Source organism: Cheilinus undulatus, linkage group 10, assembly GCF_018320785.1.
Source record: "Cheilinus undulatus linkage group 10, ASM1832078v1, whole genome shotgun sequence".
Taxonomy (NCBI): Eukaryota; Metazoa; Chordata; class Actinopteri; order Labriformes; family Labridae; genus Cheilinus; species Cheilinus undulatus.
In genome coordinates, this window is record NC_054874.1 from 23,672,331 (window position 1) to 23,694,141 (window position 21,811).

General features: G+C 38.2%; 1 protein-coding gene across 2 annotated transcripts; it reads right to left on the minus strand.

Moving 5' to 3' along the window:
* Window positions 1–8: 8 nt before the first annotated feature.
* simc1 (SUMO interacting motifs containing 1) lies at window positions 9–12,544 on the minus strand. Of its 2 annotated transcripts, XM_041796954.1 has the most exons (10): window positions 11,964–12,544; window positions 8,879–10,135; window positions 6,617–6,864; window positions 6,435–6,504; window positions 5,895–6,055; window positions 4,194–4,286; window positions 3,894–4,034; window positions 3,481–3,637; window positions 3,236–3,320; window positions 9–391 (listed from the first exon to the last, which is right to left on the minus strand). In XM_041796954.1, the coding sequence occupies exons 1-10, from the start codon at window positions 12,126–12,128 to the stop codon at window positions 180–182; spliced, it is 2,589 nt and encodes an 862-aa protein (XP_041652888.1). In that variant the 5' UTR covers window positions 12,129–12,544; the 3' UTR covers window positions 9–179. The 2 variants fall into 2 exon arrangements, with proteins under 2 accessions (XP_041652888.1, XP_041652889.1); XM_041796955.1 differs by lacking the exon at window positions 8,879–10,135.
* Window positions 12,545–21,811: the final 9,267 nt, after the last annotated feature.

The following is a 21,811-nucleotide window of genomic DNA, read 5'->3' on the forward strand; positions in this document are numbered from 1 at the left end:
CAACTTGATAATTTAGAAAAAAATAGATTTAATTAATTTTGATTTATAAAAACAAACATGGTCTGTCTTTACCAAAAATACAAACTTGTTCAAGTCTATTCATATAACTTTATACATATAAAATTAAAACACTGCAGTTCATAAAGGGAATGATAGTAACAAAGAGGTTATTTCTTTAATTAACACTGACAGACATCGAGCAGGTAATCCTGTAGATAACCAAGCGACTCTTCCACATGAAGAGGCAAGTCCTGGCCTAAGTCAGCTTTGGATCTTGAAAGAAAGGCCTCTATAGCTTCATGAACGTCAGTTTTGGAAACCATGTCATCCTGTCTGTAGACCAGGGTGCCAACTATGTCCCTCTGTTTCCCAACTGTACTGCAGAGATAGCCTGTAAATGGAGAAGTCGAGTTACAAAGGTAGGCTTGGGACAGTGAGGTGACTTCAAGTATAGCAGAATACTTTGCTAGTGTACTGTACAAGGTTAAGCAACTGTAACCTGTGTTTATGATGCACTAATATACATTTAAATCAGATTTTAAATGCCACAGACATATTTTCAATTATAATAATAGTGACACATTAAATTCATGGGCGCCTTTTATAGCACACAAGGTCGCCTTTCAAGGCAAATTTAAAACAAGACGCAAACACAGCGTAAATAAATGACACAATTTTGAAGGAAAAAATAACTAGACTTAATACGATAGTTTGTAAAAGATTAGAGACAAGATTTGAGAATAGAGAGAGTTGACATTAAAGATGTCCAGTGGAAAGAGAGAAGAGGGAAGCAGAGCAGCCAAAGGCTCTACAACCCATAGTGGTTGAGCAGGCAGGTGGGGTGGATAGAGGACCTGAGAGTGCAAGAGGAAGTGTTGGTGTGCAGGAGGTGGGAGGGGTAATGTTATGGATGGCCTTGAAGGTAAGGAGCAGAAGTCATGACATGACAACAGATAAAAAGCACAACAATGTAAAAAATATACATCATTTTGATTTATCAATACATTTATTCATTCAGAGAGAAAGCGATGAAGCACAGACAAAAACACACATGCAGGAAAATACGAGGTGGACAACAAAGAATATCAAAGAGAAGAGAAGACAGAAAAAAATGGTAAGTACACTCCATTTCTTGTTTGATGGTTTTAACCAAAGTAAGAACTCCAGCTTTTCCCCCTTTCTTCAGTGCTGAACAAAAAAGGCTCCAATAAAACAGCTCAGTACAATCCCATATGGCTTTGCAGGACGATGGAAAGCTGACCTCGCCAATAAAGACATTGGCTTTGAATCTAACAGGCTCAATCTGGTTACCTTTTTAGATTTAACAGAAAAACAAGGAAGATAATGAAGTTGTGTATGATGACCCCTGATTATATAATTCTGAGATTTATTTTGAGACTTTGAATATCTTCATAGTCACAAAATTTATGTGAGAACAATAATTCATGTTCAAGTATTAAGGACAGGTTCTTGACTACGTAGTTTCAGTTCCAGACAAGTTGCAAAATACTGACAGTTGGTATCTGTTAGTCTTGTTTGCAAATACTGGGCTTCATGGCTACAGGAACTCTATCTGCATTTGCTGTTTGCTCTTGTCAATTAAAAAACAAAAAAATGTCAACATCCATGCAAAGAAATTCCCAGTTTGATCTGTGTTTGTCCAACAAATTGTCTTGAAAATTAGCATCCTTGCATTTTTCTCTTGTGATTTTCTGAGTTCTTGTTTGAAAAAAAAACTTATCTGATACCCAGCCATCCTGCTTATCTGCAAATCTATATACACCTTACCTGGTGCAAGACTACAAAGTCTTTCAAAATAAAGCACAAGAAAATACTGCAGTATTAAAAAAATCTTTGCTAAATAACACAAAACAATTAAAAAAGTAGTGAACACGTTAAGATTTTTTTCAGCTGTACACTGAAGTATCTGACTGAACTATGATAAAACACATCAATGCTGGTGTTATTTCTGACATTTGCACCAAACTGATAAAAATCTGCATTTTATGGCTTTTAATTAGCTCAAACGGACATCTGCTTTGAAAATTCTTTTCTGAAAAGGCGTGGCTTATGTGACATAAAAACCTACTCTTGGTAGGTTTCTATGTCACAAACTTTATATAAAAAGGTCGAACGTTACCGCCTCTAACCGACTTTACCATTCAGAGACCGCTCCCATCCTCTCCTGCACTGCCTTGGCTCTGAGAGCTCCAGCTTTAGTAACGCCGGTGCTGGAGCCAACGGCCCAAACAGGTAGTGCTCAGGACCTCCATAGTCCACCACCACCACACAGGAGCCTGCTTCAGAGGACTCTGGAGGGGAAAAATCCTCCACCTCAAAAGATTGCTCTGAGGCAGCAGTGCTGCGGGACTCTGTGTCACTTACAAGCAAGGGGACTTCACTGTCACTCCTGGCTCATCTGGAAAACCCCGTCCTTTTCCCCTCCCTCCTCTTAGGACCAAACTGCTCACTGTCTGTGCATTTTTTTTTAATTACTGAAGTGGGCGGAGTTAGCTCTGAGCTGGGGGTTTACTTATGCTTTGAAGAAGCTAATGAAAAATGAGCAAATTAAACCATACAATGTGAATGGCTCCAGCATAATCCAAAATGTGTCTCTCCTTAGCCACAATCATTGACTACACAGATAAATTATTAATCTGTAAAGATATTTATATGTGAATTGGGAAACAGCCAAAACCACATAAAACAATTAAAAAACCCTATACATCTGGAAAAGTGCAGCAACTTCGGTGGATACTGAAATGAAATCCTCAATGCATCCCTTTTCTATTATTCTTAAAAAGTTCAAATGTAAAACAGCAAGAGCCTTCTGTTTAAACATAAAAGACATAAAGAGATAAACATATGATGCTTTTCTTGATCAGTGGCAATATAAAAATATCAGGTTTCCAGTCAGAAAAGCTTGTGCCCCCTTATATTCTGTTGTGAAATCCAAGTGCACCAAAAAGACCCTAACATGCATAAAATACAGACATAATTGGTAAATCAGTTTCAGTGTCGGTATCATTGAGGAAAACAGACAGCTCAAACAACACTTATATTTAGAGAACTTTAAATTAAGATCAAATAATTTCAACTTGTGGTCTTTATTAGGGTCATTCAATCTGTTTCATTAAAATCCTCATGGCACCCAGTCCTAAAGGTATTTCATGGTTTTTCATGATTATGGCTACACATCATGTTGTACAACATGCTGACGTTTACCAAATCTCACCTTTCATTGCTTTGTTGTAGCTAAGCAGCAACATCCAAAGAAGATGGACCAACTCTTCCCACCTCTTCCACCTTTCAGTGCCATCCTAAAGAATTCAATCATGGCTCAGTTGAATTGTATAGCCGTATGTTGTTGAAAACATAGAGGTTAAGATTTGGGTTAAATCATTTTAATAATAAAATTTCTTGATTTAGAAATGTTACTGGTCAAACACATGAAGATGTAATGAGATGCATGATATTCACCGAAGGGTCAGGTTCCAGAGTGCAGTTCTTCAGAAAGTGCAATAAAAGACTGAGAGACATGGGCACAGGAGTTTTCACTGGACATACATAGTCCAACAGATGTTCCAGCAGCTTACATCTCAACAGTTGACTCTGCAGGCACTCCAGCAACAACATCCTGAGTGTCAGAAACAGATCATTTAACCAGAACATATATACTGTAAATATATTTACGGTGATTTATTCTGAAAAAGTAGATTCACACACTAAATTATTGCCCTAAATATATACACTAAGGGATATTTTGGTCATTTTTGAGCAAAAGAATCATCCATCAATGTAGGATGAAGGGCTACAGAAATAATGTAGAGACTGTTTTTTTCTGGTGGGACCTTAAAAGATTAACATTAAACCCCATCCCTCCTCCTCCTCACCTGTGTGCTCGTTGGGGCCGTTGGGGCTCATTTCCGATGAGCATATGGAAAAGCTCCTGGGACAGTTTGGCAGAGCTGAGAGTTGGAGAGCAGTCCACCTCCAGAGCCAAGGACAGCATCCTCTGGAGGATGTATACTATTCTACAGGGGAATAAAGGGGAAATAAACTTGAAAATGGAAATGACAGACAAGAATATAAGAAAAATTGAGTTTATTAAAAAATTGCATTATTTCATTTTGCTCAGGCTGAAAACCACTGATTATAAAAAGGTGCATTTATTTATTTTCCTTGTTACTTACCTGATTTGTTCATCTCTTTCTCTGGCTGCTTCTCTACTCACTCCATTTTCCGTTGATTTTATGATGGCAGAAAAAAGCCATTTGACAACGTCCCTGGCAATCAAACAGATAACAGTTTATCCCTTGAAAATGTAATTAAAATAGAAACCTGTAGAAGTTGTTATTCATAAACTATGATGTGAACAGGTAATCAAAGACTGATTTCTAATATTGCTCGTTTATTTGATAATGAGAAGAGCTTACAGTGCTGAAGTTTTGTTTTCACAGAACAGCTTCAAGGCAAATGAGTATGGTAATGTACTGTACAGTCACACATCTAACAACAGTCATTGTTAAACATTCAACAGCACCTAACATCTACACAGAATGAAACATAAGGAATAGGAATGTGAGATGCCACTGTTAAGACAAATAGGGAATTGTGTCACTGCAACGACAGGAACAAAAATATGGCTTGTGTTAACTGGTAATGCATTTTGGTCTGATCCCCTTAATTAAACATGCTCATTTTTGTTAGGTTGTTGATACATAGTAAAAGGATTTAAAAACATTTAGTGTAACTATGTTTTGAAGTTTAAAAATCAAGTCAAGAGTGCTCTGTATTCAATCATTTCAGTCAGCCTGTGAATGTGACTGTAGAAAAAAATTACGAGACTATTGCACTTAAGTAAAAGTAAGTAAAGTAAAGTAAAAAGTACTCAATTTAAAGTTTACTTAAATTACTGAGTATCTACTTTTGATACCTAACAGTAAGGCAGCACCTCCTTGTTTTGACTCCATTTTTTTACTCAGTACTTGATGTTTTTAAAGTGTAGTCAAGTGCAATACTTCTTTCAACACATGCCAAAGTAAAAGTAAAACTACAAGAAAGTACAAAAAGACAGAAAAGCAATTCCATTACAGTAATTTCAGTAGATGTAATTAGTTAATTTCCTCCTTTAATACCAGCATAAAAGGGGACATATGCAAAAATCACTTTTTTAGACTTTTCCAACAAAAATATGTGCCCCAGCCCTGTCCACAATCCCCTCAAGTACCAGAAAAATCCATTCACTTCTCTTTCAGAAAATGTGTGCTGAAACAAGCCGTTCTCAGATTTTAACCTCATGATGTCATGTGGGGAGTAAGCACCCGCCCCCAGGTTTGGTTGGCCCTCCCCACTTGGAAGAAAGTTCCACCCTTCTCTCTTCATCTTCCTCTCTGCTGCCAGCTGAGATGCTAAATAGCTCAGTGGGTTACCCTAATGACTTTGATCTGAGAGACTGATGGTTCAAGTCCCAGTCAGGTCCTTAATTTTGGATAAAAGTGTCTGTAACATTGTAACATCAGGAGTGCCACATCCATTTCCTGAGAGGGGTGTGGTCAGGAGCGGAGTCAGACAGCTCATTAACATTTAAAGCCACAGACACAGAAACAGCTCGTTATGGGAAGGGCTGAAACAGAGGGCTTTTTAGACATGCAAAAATCCAATACTGGAGTGTTTTTTCAGCAACAAACTTGACAGGCATGTTTTTGGGACCTCTGAGAACAATATAAACTTGTCTTAAAAGGGTAAAATATGTCCCCTTTAAACAAAACAACTGGTCAGCACAAGAAAAACTTGCCTTTTCATCAGTTCAAATAAACAGTTTTATAAAGGACACGATACTGTGTGATGTGCAATGCCTCCTATTTTACACATCCCTGTTAAGAGGAACTCACCTGACATTAGAGAACTGCTGATCACATGACAGTGTTGCCTTTGCAATGGAGTGTCGGACGGTAGAGGAAGAACATTTTGCCCGGAAGTCATCCTCCAAAGTCTGCACAGTGTACTCCAGGAGCATGCGCACAACCTCGGTCCGATGTCTCTTGGAGTCATCCTATAGAAGCCACAGACACATTATCTCACATTAGGGAAGAGTTACACTGACATACACAAAGATCAAATCTTTTTTCCCCCAGCAGGCAGTATCTGAAATATCATGTTTTGAGATGACTCCAATTGCTTTTGGATTACACTGACTCACAAAAAAGTTCTTGAAAACATTATAAACACAAAAACCCACAGGGCAAATTAACCTGAGATACAAGACTTCAGTGGGAACAGAAAAATGCATCCCAGCTTCACAGTACTTCAGCACATTAGGCAAAACCATTTTACAATAGAAGAACCAATTACACATTTTATATAGCCCAGTAAAACAACACTAATGGTAATGCTCACCCAGCTTTGTTGAGTATTCATAGATTTTGAAGTACCTGATTGTCCATGCATGAAGTCACTAACTCCCAGTCCCATGGGACTGTTTTTTTATCAGCTATGTGGTGTCTGCAATCAGAGAGCAGTTGTCGGTGTTGTTTAATTTAATGACAGATTTAAAAGGGGGTAGAGTCTAAAAAGAAATCATTATGATTAACTCTTATTGCTCTGGTTCCCTTACCTCTGTGTCTTCATCAGCAGACCAAAGGCCTGCACACACAGGTGATAAGGACACTGTGGGTCAAGCACAATGCCTCGTAGCAGGTGGACGATGATATCTTTGGGAGGGTAAAAACCAGGCTGCAGCAGGTCAGACAGTAGTTGCAGAGTGCCCTCTGGGTAGTTTACATCAATGGTACAGTTAACCAGGTTCAGGCTATGACTGCATATCACCTCCGGGGATCCTAAACCTTCTTCTTTTTCATCAATCTTGATTAAAAAAAAAACACATACACACACACATTAACACCTACCACCATAATTACAGCTGGAAAAAACACAACAAACCCAAAGCAGATACAGATCTGTAGCCTTTAATGCATTAATCCTACAAATGTAATACAAACATAAAAGCAGTTCCCTACTTTAAACATAATGCATTGTTTGCTATCCTATTGTTGGGATTCCTACCTACATCTATCTGAAAAGTTCCCAGCCACAAGAAAGGGATATATTTTATGTTACCTTTACTTTGACTGAAGTTTTTATGGTAGATGTTTGGCTTAAACAAATCTACACTTCTGATTTGTGCACCTGGTTTATAAATTGCACATGCACTTTAATAATTTGCTTACACTTATTAATGACTGGGGCATGATTTAGTTACCCTGTGTGCACATTTTATTTGCATTGGAGTACCAGTTTGCAAAGTGCATGCACATAACTTTAACTAAAACTTGTAGGCAACTGCTATTACTTGTGAAAAACTTAATATGTTTATTACATTAAAAACGGTGGTTCTGTAGTAAGTTTGTGGTTTGTTTTGGTTGTGGGTTTTCTTATTTGTTGGTTGTTAAAGCCATGTCATGTATCTGGCGTGGAATACACAAGTGTGAGTAATGGGAGTGACAGAAAAAATATAAATGTTAGGGCTGTTAGGGTTAGGAAGTAAATACCCTAAGTTTATGACAGTACAAAAATATAAAGATGAAACAATAAAAGATTTAAATGTAAAATACTGGAATTTCAAAATGCAAAATAAAAGGATTATAATCTCCAAAAATACCCAGATTTATCACATTTAAAAATTGCAGTCATTTGACAGCCCTAAACATGTAAAGTAAGTACCAAAGTGTGGCCTGTGTTTTTTCTGTAATTTTACCTGTAGGTGGCTAGGTGAATAACTTGTTTGTAACACATTTCAAAAAGTCCACATTCACACAGAATTTCACCAGCTATGAAAAAGACATTCAGTTCTGGGAAAATTTAATAGGCCATGGCAAAGCTAGGTTGTTCTCTAGTTCTGCTGTTTATAGGTTTGTTTTTACATAAAATTAAATGAAAATATGTTTGCTTGATTTTATAAACATTTCCAAATAAAATATTTTAATCTTGGTATTCTAAATGTGGTGAATGACAACTACAGTAGTGAAAATAACTAAAAAAAATGCAGCATTTGGCAGACAGAAAAAATATCTTCCAACTCTTTTCTAAACAACACAACATTGATGATTTCACTTGGGAAGAGCTCCACAATATTTTGTGGAAAATGTATAAGTGGTTTCTTTAGATAAATAAAATAAAACAAAATAAAATAAGAAACCACTCTAACTTTTACTTAAATCAGTATGTATATCTATTGCATGGAAGCCATTCCATTCCATTGTCGGTTGAATGTCTACTCAGATAAACCACATTCTACTAAAAAAATGGGCTGATCTAGTGATTGCTTTTCAGGCAGTTGAATAAAGTTGAGCTGCTTGACTTTTTGCTCTAAGAGTAGCATAACCCCAAAATAATGTAACTGTGGTGACCATGCTTTCTCAGTCATGGCCCCTCAACTGTGGAATAGCCCTCCTCCCATAACAGACCACTTGGTTGATGTACTTTTGAACTGTTACTTTTACAAGCCCCTGGACTTTTATAGGGGTGTTGGTGTGACTGGGGGAGAGTGTGTAAATATAGAGAAAGCTATAATTTGAAAAAGGGTTATTACAAATAATATTGATTTCCAAGCTCTAATGACATTAAGATAGTATTTTTGAAAATGAATGTAAATGGGTTCTCATTGCATAATTCACAGTTTGACACCTGCTGGATCTTTTTGCCATCTTACCAGTTGTCATCTACTGAGAATAAAACACCCAAATAAGATCATTGTATTTAGAAGTTGGGAAAATTGGCGAAATGGGTACATGTATCTTCCGTGTACTACAGAATTAGCTATCAGAGTGGGACACAGCATACTACAACTGGCTGAGAATGGCTGGAAAATGTGTCTCACCAGAGCTTGAGCTTGTCCGGACATTATTTTCTTAAGTGTAACTGGGCACACAAAATGCCTGTCCTCTCCACTGGCTTCCCTGAAGTCCATCTCAAATCGGTTCTCTGTGTTAACTTGTTCTCCATCAATTCCCTCTTCACAAAAGAAAGACCGTGGACTGTCACTTCCTTGATCCTGCCCATGGTACCAGCTTCCAGATCTGCTATCCATGGCCTCAGTTAGAGGTCCTGACAAAGGAGGTTCATTTGGGATGTTCCAGTGTAGGAGGTCAGAACTGTTTGATTCCTCATCGGCCTTAACATCCATCGTTTCCCATTCACATGTTTTCTCAGCTTCTGTATGTTCAGAAGTGGGCAATGGGCCATCCTGGCTCATGAGGTCCTGAGATTTTGGACTTCTTTGGTGCAGACAGTCCAGGTCATTAGGCTCAGGAAGGGTTAGTCTGGTTGCCAGAGATTGGTTACTTGAAAGATGAGATAAAAGGCATTGTACTGATTCTGCTTTATCTGATATCAGCTTTTCTGGATTGGAACAGGGGAGCTTACTTTGAAAGGGACCATGTACATTTTTCTCTGATGAAAGAGGCCACGATGGAGAGGGGGTGGGCATGTCTGAGTGAAAGTCATCCCTTATATCTTCACTCTGAGATATTTCAGTATATAACTGCTTGCTTTTAAATTCGTCACTGTTCTCTAATTGTCCCTTTCTGACAGGAGACATCTGAGGGGGTTCGTCTAGTGGGGGCTCAGTGTCGAGACCATTTGATGCAAAAGTTGTCCTCAGATTATTGCTGGTTTTCTCTTGTCTGCAAATGTTCAATGACACTGGCATACAATGTTTGGTCAAGACTGAACAATTTAAAGATTTCAGTTCGGTGACATAGTTCTCGAGAAAAGGTAGCCTTTCTAGTTGTATAACTGGTGCACAAAGATCCTCATTGGCGGTCTGCTTTTGCTTGTTTTGAGAATCCAAATTTTTTTGCCTCTGCTTTAGGCTCGAACAATCCTCATGCGGTGCATTTGGGTCACTTGAGGATCTTGGCTGTAAGTTACCATCTTGTTCGTTTATTGTAGGACTTTTATTTTTCCCGCTTTCCTTCACAAGAAAACTGTCTGATAGTATATTTTCTGTCACCTCTTCTGACACATTTTCTGTGTCATCCTCGGTCAGGTCCACCACTGCTGAGACAGTGGAATTTATTCTCTTTTTCTTTAAGTGTGAAAGAGTCCATTTTGAATCTGTGAGGTCAATAAACCCCTGGAAAAACAAAGAAACATTATTGACATTTTTTTGTTTTAACAAACAATTGGAACTAAGGTTTAAACACATCAACACAATTTCTCTTTTAAACTACAAGCCATTGATATAGCATGTTTTCCTGTGTCTCTGGGAGATGTGTTTGCGTGAGGTAAACTTGCAAAATATACAAAGCCCATTTCCCCCCAAGAGTGGGATGTTGTGTAAAATGCGAATAAAAACAGAATGCAGGGATTCCAAAATATGATTAAACCTATATTCATTTCAATACAAGACAAAGACAAAATATTTATACAACTTTGTTGGTTGGAAACAACTTGGACCAGCTTCATGGGGAACTGGGATTTGTACATTGGAATTCCTAAATTCAGAATCCAATTCTTCTTATTACTCAATCAAACTTTATTCATATAGCACCTTTCAGACTGATGTGCTTTATAAGAAAGTGGACCCATAATCCTCCTACAGGCTGTGCATTTTTAGCAACCTATAAGTTTCTGACAAGCTACACTGTGTGACATGAATCCGATACAACATTAAGTTAAATGTGTGCAGACTGTACAATGACAACTCCCACTTATTGCCGCTGAATCGCTGGCTATGGCATTTGCGAGAAATAAACGTCATCAGTGTGTGCCACATCACTAGTGTTGTGGTAAATAAAGAAGCAAAGTAACAACAAAGCCAATATAACTGAGGCATTCAAATGCTTACAAAACATCTGAGGTCAAGACTTTGCCTTCTTGTCGGAATCCCACAAACTTCTGCTTTTTGGCATTGTCGCCGTTCTAAGGCTATTGTTGACACCAGTGTCATGTTTACTGTTATGTCATTTCTTAATGCATTCCTATTGGTTGGCTAGTATATGTAGGTCATAGCCAAATTTCTGACACAGTCAGAATTCTATACCAGGCTATCTTTGGTCACAAGACAATGACAATAGCAACCTGTCTCACGGTGTGACATAGGACCATAGTTTTAGAGCCATGACCAAAGAAATTGCCATGGATGGTCATCTTTCATCTGGGACACCTATAAATCACACAGTGTATACCAGCCTTCCGGGGGTGCCAAAGATCCCAGAGTACTCTGATGTTGCCAAAATTGGATTTGCATTATACTAAGACAATGATACCACACTTACTGGGTTGTTCAATCCAAGCTGACGTGGTAACAAATGTGTGCAATGCTATGTTGGGATGTATGTATGAGCGTGGTTCTTGCTTTAGATGTATAAGGCTGTTGTGGATAAAGTTGCAAATCAATGAAGGATGGCCATATGTCTAAAAAATCAACAAAGTGAACAATAAAACAACTGACTAATGTACCACAGGAAAAGATATGAACAACTTTACTTTTGGACTAGCTTTCTAGCATTTACAACACCAATGGTGTTAGCTAACCCTCTGACTTTGCAGCATGTTAACCTAATGTTAACACATTATTATTTAAGCTAGGTGCAGCAACTAAAGAGCGCACAGCTTAACACTCTTATCAGCACAAACTTAACATTCAAATTAGGAACAGTAGTTTCAAACAGCTTACCAGTTGCAGCTTATTTTTCAAATCAAAGTATTTTTGTGTGTTTTCATAAAAACTACCTCCCATTCATATCTTCCCTAACAAAAACAGAGAACTTGCTTCCTGACAAATATTCCCTCATACGGACACTCAAAGACAGCAAAAGAGGATGGATTCAGTTTTCTATGTTGGAGTTTTACCTGGCTGGGAAAGGCGCTTGGAAGCTGGTTCTCTTCAGGCATTGAAACTCGTTTTGGTTCGTGTTTAAAACTAAACCTCTTTGATGTTGATGCGCGTGCTGGCTTACCTTTGGGACGCTGACGTTCAGGGCATCAACGTCTACTTTCACCGCTGCGAGGGGCAGCGGGTCAACCTTGGTCATGAAGTGACTGTAAGAGCCCAGTACCTCCACATCAGAGTCCTCATCATCATTGTCCGAGCTGAGAACGATCACATCGCCCATGTCTCCCATTTCATCACGGACTATACGAGATTACAGCCGAGTTAGCTCATGTTAAGTCATGCTAGCCGGCTAACTAAAGCATCACATCCAATAGAAATATGACAGCCGCACAAAGCTACAGCAACGCGGAGGGACGTTCGTGGTCAACTCCCTGTCATGTTTTGTTGAAGACACATGGTAGCTGCTGCACCCGCCAGGCACATAACCTTAGGACCCTGGCGTTTCCGTGTACAGTAAACCAGCAACGTTTCATTGTGCAGTCATAACTGACAGGATCCCGCTGGTGAAATAGCTTTAAATGAAACTGACTACATTCCAAAAAATAACAATCAGCGGCCGTCCGTTTTTGGAAAATGAGCTATTGAATTGGGATATCTAGTGAAATAAAACGCTCGCTTCCTGATTTTTTTCTTTGTTGACATGTTTTCTTCTGCAGTATTGTGGATCCCAGCTGGCTTGCACATCTCCACCTACAGTACTGGAGTGAGAAGGCTCAGTTTTCCCTTCATGCCAGACTACCACTTCCTCTTTAATTAAGTAATATTTGTAACTATTTTTCTCAATTTTCTTGCATGTGTATCTCAAATTTCTCATCGAGTAGCCCGTGGCGTTCTGTTCTTTGAGTAGGAATCCATTGCAATTTACTTGCCCTACTGAACTCACAATATAATATGATAAGCAGCCCATCACGATACAGTGTTCATGGCAAGGGCGCAGTTTTAGCCATCAATATTCAACTCACACGACATCATCCCCACCAATGATTATCGTGCGTGTAGCTGAGGTATTTTGGGACACAAACGGTTAGACGTTATGGTATCTCAAAAATCCGAGGAGTTCATGAATGCAGCTTTTACCTCTCCGAATTTACGTCTGAGACATGTGATTGCTCTCAGTCACAAAATTCTAGTAACTTGTCATCATTAAGCACCCAAAACGTGTTTCATAAACTTTAATTGGACACAGAGCTTATTTTCAGCAATAATCCAAAAATCCATTTGAAAAAAAAATCCCATAGGCTCGACGCCGAGGGAACCCATGCGACGCGACTTCCGGGTTTGCCTACAAAATTACGTCATGACTGCGTCTCTCTATTGCAGCCAGATTGTAGCTCTCTTACTGATACGTGCCCACCATACAAATATGCATAGACAATAAATATACAATTCACCTGTATATACACAGTATATACATTATATACAAATGTACATTTATATATACATACATACATAGATACAAAAAAAAAAACATTTTCACAGCTGATGGACTACAAAAAAAAACAAAAAAACAAAACAAAACAGATTGTAGCTCTCTTTAGGAGAGGGACCTGAATGCAGCAGAGGAGAGAGGGACCCAACTGCAGTCAAGATAGCTGACATGGGCTTCGCTATACATCCAATCCATGCCGGAAGTCCCAAGCAGAAGTTTCTTCTTCATCTTGGACTCAGCTGCCAGTGTTTGTCAGTCTTTTTCGAGCCTAAGCCTAACCCTTGGTGCTGGATCTCAAATATATTGCCTTCCCCACTGCCTTACCCTGAACCTAACCGCTCGGGTTTTAATGCCTAAGCCTAACCTTAGACGAACGGACTTCCGTTTGGGACTTCCGGTATGGATTGGATGTATGTCGGCCATCTTGTCTGCATCAAGGTACTCTTGGCAGAGAACCTCAACCTCAAACACCTGTTGTCACGTGAACTTAACGTCTTCTTCGTTTTTTTCTTAGTGCAGTTCAGATCAGTTATTTATTTCAATATGGATAATTTATTACAAATGATAAATTCAAATCCATGTAATTCCATTGTTTGAGCTTTGTATTCCAAAAACTTTCATAATACCTGTCTACTGTGTTGAATGACGTAGAGACTTGCCTCTGGCAACATGGTGGTGACAACGGCGTCCAGCCAGCCAGCTAATCTCCCGTTGCATATTATGTCTGTGCTCAGTGATTCTTGAATTTGGATCATAAATCAATTTATTAAAATGAATGTTATGTAATCGCTGTGCTTGTTGGTCTGAAAACTCACATATTTTTTGTCTACTTGTATTTCCTTATTTGGCGGACTTGCCTATATTAATATGGCAGGGACACACGGAGGAAACAACAAAGAAGATGTTCAGTTCAAGCGACTTCCGGTATTAGAAGACGAGATATGGCGGCAGTTCTCCGACTTCCGGTATGGGGTTGAGGTCCTTGGCTGCATCCAGGTACTCTTCATTTAGGAACCAGGACCAGTTCAGCTTCATTTGACCTGGCAAATTTAGCAATGCCATGATATATGATTGGTATTTGTATTTACTCCAGTTATGCTTAATTTTCTAACCTTGAAAACATAACTTTTCAAAAATTGCTTATCACTTGCTGGGCTGTATGACACACCTGATATAGACATAAAACAATGTTACACCATCAAGCTCATGTCCCTAATGTGTGGTGTACCTGTGGTTGAGCAGGCCTTATCAATCAAATAACACCACACAAAAAATATGACAGGTCTTATATCCACATCAGGCCATCCGCCTCTGGAGGATAATTTAATTCAGAAAATTTGAGAAGGAAAAATATGACATGCTATTGTTTCCCTTTTTTGTTAAAGTTTAAATAAAACCTTCAAATTAGTGACTTTCAAACAAGATGCAAATAGGTATATTTTTGTAGCTTTGCATGAAAAAAAATACTTATCATTACTGCTTTGATTAAAGCTGCATTTTGTAAGGCTCTTTGAGAGTTAAATTTTCCTTTGTGAGAATCTACGTAGAAAATCTGTTTCTTGCATGTGTGTGTGTGTGTGTATACATATATATATATATATATATATATATATATTTATGTAGAGTGCCATACAAATTTTTAGACCACCACCCAAAGTACACCAATATGTAGAAGCTCTTTAAGCCAAATCATATTTTTAATGCTAAAATACAAATATTATTGTATCCATGAATTTTCAAATTTACTGATTTACAAAAAAAAGCACATTCATATTTCTTGATTAACATGTCAAATTATAGTTATTTACTTGCATTCATGAACAGAAAAATTAGTTTTAGTGGTTGAATGTTTTGCTTGATTCATTTCTGACTTCTCAGAGAAGCTCAGTGAGCCGGCTCAAATTTGGGTATAAAAAGTTTGTGATTAATCTCATGCTTTATTTCCCTTTTCAAGACACTTTGTTTAAGCCATGTCAGTTTCACTTAAAAAAACTCACAGACTGTCAGTTTCACTTAAAAAAACTTACAGACAGCTCAGTGGTCAAGTCAGAAGCCATTTGAACCTTGTGTTTACCTTTTTACTGTCCCATTATTTCCATTAAGATCCAAAACAAATAACTTTTTATTTGGTTAAATTCATTTTCATGTTATAGTCTTCAATCTACCTATGAACGCAGGTCTTTGTCCATGCAGAAAGTCATTTACCCTCAGTTTAAGACAGGAACATCCAGAATGTAAGAAAAACAATTCTGTGTGCTACATAGTGGAATTTCAAAATGTGATAAAAAAGAGCTTTATTAATCACAATCAATTAAAGAAATTATGAGATGAATCACCACTAAAAATTTAAATCTTTAGACATTCCAAAAATATATTAGTATTAAATACTATACTGGGTGAAGCAGTTTTAGCATGAGTAAAACATTAGAAAATACTAAGCTCATCATCCAAAATGCATTCTTGATTGATTTATATATAATTTATGAATACATACAGCTATTGATGCTTTAATGAGGCATTAGTAAAGATAAGTATTTACCAATGCTTAGAAGCAAATTCCCCAAGGAAATTCTTTTCTAGGTTGCTCCATTATCAGGGTCAAAGGAGTCAAATTTAAGGGCAAAACATCAACACAAAGCTCTGAGTGTATTATGAAGTAGATTAACCATCAAAGGTTTTAAGTAGTTGATGTTGAATTTTAAGAAACGGTGCCTACAAAAGGATAAGAAGAGGTATAAAAACTAAGGAAGCTCACAACAGTTTTCTCTTTCAGCAAATTAAAGTAATGGTTAAATATGCAGTGAATAAAATTGTAAAAAAAAACCATCACAAATACTTGCTTTTGAAAAGTTAAGTTGATTGCAATTTAGATTGTCCTTTTCCTCTTTAGCCCAGATAACTTGATTGCCATTATTTCCAAATCATTTTGAAATGTGGACTCTTTAGTACACTACACACTTTTCCACTTTAGGCCAGTATGCCTCAGATGAGGCCCAGACAGGTCTGTGACACTTCTTGATGTTGATGATACACGGCTTTGGCTTTGCATGATAGTGTCTTAGCTTACATTTGCAGATGCAGTGACATACTGTGTTAACTGACAATGGGTTTCCAAAGTGTTCCCAAGCATGTTGTACTACCTGTCACAGAAGGATGCTGGTTTTTAATGCAGCCCTAATTGAGGGATCAAAGGTCACAGGCATTCAGTGCTGCTTTTTCCCTTGCCCTTTTATGTGCAAAGACTTCTCCAGAAGTCTTTAACTCCCTGCATTTGAGGAGTACTGTTCATAAACTGATGCATTTTTTGCACAGTCTATCCCCTTGCACCATCACTGATGGTGAACAACTGAGCCTTTCAGGAGTCCTTCGGCACCCATCACTGTAATGGCTGAAACAGTGAAGTGTTCCTCTATCTCAAGTCAAGCAAAGCAGATTATGTCACTGAAAAGACAGATGTGTTCAATATTTTCTAAGGCTGATGCTGCTGTGGTTAATGTTCAAACATGAAATCTTTCTGTCCTCACTGACTTAGTGTAGTTTCAAACGTCACCTCCGGAGGGCACTCACGTTGTGTGAAACATCAGTTAAAGGTGTCCATATGCTGAGGATGGCTTCTGTATACATTACATTTGTGTATCTTAAGAGATTTCCCTGACAGAGAGCTGCAAACAGAAATACTGACAATATAAGAAATTAATCATTTGAGTTTTTATCTAGCCATTCATCTCACACACATGCCAACAAACGTATTCCTCCTTTTTATGCTTGAGACCATCTGCCTTCCCTCTGTACTGATAAGAAGTGAGATATATCGCTGGAACATAAACGGCATTGCCAATGCTTTCTCTCTTTTTTTCTCTGGGGATATTTTTTTCCCTTTTTGGCCCTCTTGGCTTCAGAAAGTAAGCTGATGGGATATAATGACATAAACACAGTGTCAGGGCCGAGAGGGCTGCAGGAAATAGATGTAACAAACTTTTGCATTTGATGAAACATTAAACCCCATGTTGACAGTATTCCACAGCTCATTTCCTTTCCTGTTATGAGCACAGATGAGTGTTTTCATGCCACATGCATTCATTAAAAGCTGCTTCCTTTGATACTAAGCTAACACATGTACTTCTGTTGTGCTGAGCTGATAAAAAGCAGTAACTGTGATAAGCACATTGGTTAAGCTGTAGAAAATGTGCACACTGAACTGTTGTCAGCTTAGAGTCTCTTTGTTTTCTCATAATGCTATTATAAAAGTTTGGATTATGTAGTTAGTTTGTTGAGGACAGGGGATATTCCAGGACACAGGAAAGTATTATTGTATTATTTTTTTGCTTATTTGTCAAAGAATTACATAATGCCTGCATATCGCATTCTAATATGAAAGAAGTTTATAACCTCAGATGCTGCCCTCATTACACCCTGTCAGGACATAGGGTGGGATGAGTCATCAAAACATAAAACCTCCTGACACCTCTTAAGTAGCACACAGACTTTTACATGCCGGTTATGGAATCAAAAAATGCAGCTCTATGTTAGTGAAAATGGTTAAGTTTGCACCAGTATGTTTTTGCCTAAGAAATCCTCTTTGACTCTGTTGAAATGCAGTTAATTATGAGCATACATTTTAGGACAGACTTTAAATTTCTGACAGAAGTTGTAATAAGTCACATGGGTTATAATGTTTGACGTGTAACTTTGCAAGTCAGACCATGTTATTGTATTCAGTTCACATGGCTTTGCTTTGAAAACACAAAAATCTAAATTACAGTGCTGAACCTAATTAATCTAAAGAGGTGGTCCGGAGAGGGATTGAGCGTCTCAAATCCCAGATGAACCTCCAAACTCTGCTGCCCATATATGGACAGAGACTGAAGAATGAAATGCCCAAACTGTAACAGAGCACGTAGGCTGTGTGGCTTCCCAATTTTAAGGTGAACAAAAACATGTCTCCACTATTTAATATGCAGTACTTGTTGAAAACCAGTTATATCTGATATGGGGACAGCTGGCTTTAGATAGCTGTGTCTGGGGAAGAGTGAATAGTACTGAACACACTGAATATAAATTGTATTGGCTATTTGTATGTAAATTTAGACAAAATAATGGGAAAAAAGTATAGTTTCATAAGGGGTTGCACAGGCAATATTCTACCAAATACAACCCCAATTCCAAAAAAGTTGGGGCACTGTGTATAATGTAAATAAAAACACAATGCAATGATTTGCAAATCTTATAAAGCCATTTTATTCACAATAGAACATAAACGACATAACAGATTTTGAAACTGATATACATATTTTACCATTTCATTTAAGATATAAGCTTTATTTTAAATTTGATGGCAGCAATACATCTAAAAAACGTAGGAACAGGGCCACGTTTATCATTGTGTAGCATCCCCTCTTATGTTAACAACAGGCTGTAAACATCTGGGAAGGGGGAGACCAGTTGCTGGAGTATGGAGAGGAATTCTGTCCCATTCTTGTCTGGTCTAGGATTCTAGCTGCTCAACAGTCCTGGGTTTGCTTTGCTGGATTTTTTTTTTTTTTTTTTTTTTTCGATGCATTTATAGGCGATATGTCTGGACTGCAGGCAGGCCAGCTCAGCACCCAAACTCTTCTTCTGTGAAGCCATGCTGTTGTGATGGATGCAGTATATGTTTTGCATTGTCTCACTGAAATGTGCAAGGTCTTCCCTGAAAGACATGTTGTCTGGATGGAAGTAAATGATACTCTAAAGCCTCCATAAACTTTTCAGGATTGATAGAGTCTTTCCAGATGTGGAAGCTGCCCACACCATAGGCACTAATGTAACCTCATACCATCAGAGATTCAAGCTTTGAACTGTGTGCTGATAATAAGCTTGAATGTCCCTTTAGTCTTCAGTCCACAAGACATGGCCTCTAAGGTTTCCATAAAGAATTTCAAATTTTGATTCATCTGACCACAGAACAGTTTTCCACTTCACCTCTATTTTAAATGAGCTTTGGCCCAGACAAAAATGGCATGTGTTCACATATAGCTTCTTCTTTGTATGATACAGCTTTAACTTACATTTGTGGATGGCATGGCCAACTGTGTTGAGACAGTGATTTCTGGAAGTGTTTATGAGCCCATGCATTGATTTCCAGTACAGAATCATGCCTGTTTTTAATGTAGTCCCATCTGAAGGCCTGAAGATCATGGCCATCCAATATTGACCTTCGGCCTTGCGCACAGAGATTCCTCCAAATTCTCTGAATCTTTTGATGATTTTATGTTCTGTAGATGGTGGGATACTCAAAATCTTTGCAAATTTACGTTGAGGAACATTTTTCTGAAATTGTTCCACAGTTTAGACAGTTCTTTTACAGATTGGTGAGCCTTTGTCCATCTTTACTTCTGGGAGAAAAAATCCCCCCTGGTGCTGATTTATTGTGGTTGGGACATATTTTGAAGCAAAGAAAAGCACAGAGGAGATCTAGCTTGAGGAACCACAGAACTGACACCACATCCCCTTCAGCTTACTGATGCACACATTTGCGAAAAATATCAGAGATTACTGAGGGCAGTTCAGATTGCAGCAGAACAGATTCCAGTGTTGGGTTGAAGTGGTCCAGTGTTGGGCAGGCTACTTAAAAAATGTAGCGAGCTACTAGTTACGCTACAAAAAATAAGCTTCACTCATAGACTGTAAAAAGAGGATTCACACCCTCTGCCAGTGAAATGTTGCTTTCATTTGCTGTGTGACAGTTACTAATATCTTGCTGGGAAGTGTATCCAGTTTACAGCAGCCTAACAGCAACCTAGCCAGCTCAGCATCAGACTTGCAGCCTATTGTTTCACGAAGCTCTCGCCAACGTGTAAATGCCTGCCCAATATTTACGCCTCTTGCTCTGTCACTCTTTTTTTCTCTCATCCAGCATTGTCCTCTTTTGTCTCTTATAGCCTCAGCCAGCAAGACAGGCTAACAATGTGATCTAGAGACATAGAGATGTACTTTCTTTGCATCCTGCAGTAAGCAGTCAATGATGGTGCTCTGTGGTAACAGGACAGAAGCAATTTTTCCTGTTGAAATGGATTGTACTGTTAAACTGACTTTAAAACTGATACTTTCAGGTAGCAAAGTTACATATTGTTGCTTTATTTTTTTACTGGTGAGTGTTTTGGTTTCTAATAAAATTTGGTTGTCATGCTTTCATTGAATTTAGGGTGAACCATGTCTAGCCCATGCAGCTGGAGCCTCGGATAGCCCTCCACCCCCACCCCTGGAGGAGGCCTTGACACCAGGTACACTGTGTCTTGTTCTGCCTATATAAAAGTTATAAGTTTTGATTCTAGGGCTGTTATTTGTGTATTATTTGGTCTGCTCATTGCAGCTGTCCGTTTCTTGTTGAATGTTGTTAGATACAGTTTATTACCATTACCAAAATCCTTGAGCAGACACATTTTTCTTTAGAAACTGCCTGACTCTAACATTTTTTCCTCACAATGAATCCTATTTCATTGAACAACTATTACATTTTTTAAGGCATAAACATAATGCAAAGTAAAACAACCACTTGTGATATTTTCTTCTGCTTTGGGCTGTATTAGCTGAAAGGATATGGAGCTCCTCAAGGACACTCACCTGAAACATGCAGCAATGCATGCTGGAAGCAGTTTATTCTACTAAGTGTATTATCAAGAGTTTTGAATAGAAGTCTTATCTTAGACTTCCAGGCACACAATGAGCAGAATCAGTGAATAAATCGATACCATACCTCAAGGCAAAAGCCTTACTTTGCACATAAAGAAGCCTGTATGATGTATTTTACAGCGTTAGGAAAAAAAAAAAAAAAACGCTTCATGTGCCAAGGTTCTCCAAGGACACAAGGTGTAAACAATATTATTGTGCAGCATCATGCCTGAACAGAAGAGGTTCGCAACAGCAATGAAATCATCAGACAGTGTGAAGACAAGCAGTTTCAGTCTAAGAAGAGAAAAGTTTGCAGAGAAGAGGAAGACAGCTATCTGTGTTTACTGAGGAGATGACACTGAATGAGAGACAACTGTGTTTATCCCTTCCCGACTCAGCCAGACAGCCTGAGCTCTCTGTGACACTGATAGAGGAGCGAGCCAACACTTTCCCACTGAAGTAGGTAAGAGGTCACATCTGCTATCCTAGCAAAGAATGAATAACATTCAAAAACAAGTATCTCTGAGGAAAATGCTGTCTCAATTGGTTTGGAGTTTAATCAACGTCATCAATACTTGAGATAGACTGCATAATAAATTCCTTTGCATAAGTCATCAAAGATGGATAAACACCAAATACTGAAAAAATGTGCTCTTCTCCCACAGAGTGGTTTACATCTCAATAGTCTTTTTGAGTTAAGGTCAAATTTTAACACTTAAATAATACACTACTGGTTTTACTTCTATTGTCACACTTGATTTTTTTCATACCTTTATTTCACCTGTTTACCTATTTACATTATTGCACTGTTAACCAGCTAATATTTTCTATCT

Bases quoted from the DNA above. Each gene is read 5' to 3' on its own strand.
- simc1 (XM_041796954.1), bottom strand. From the start codon at position 12,128: ATGGGAGACATGGGCGATGTGATCGTTCTCAGCTCGGACAATGATGAT. The intron at 4,287-5,894 runs GTGAGTTCCTCT...TTTGATTGCCAG, and splicing joins CAGCAGTTCTCTAATGTCAG to GGACGTTGTCAAATGGCTTT. The intron at 4,035-4,193 runs GTAAGTAACAAG...ATTCCCCTGTAG, and splicing joins GAAAGAGATGAACAAATCAG to AATAGTATACATCCTCCAGA.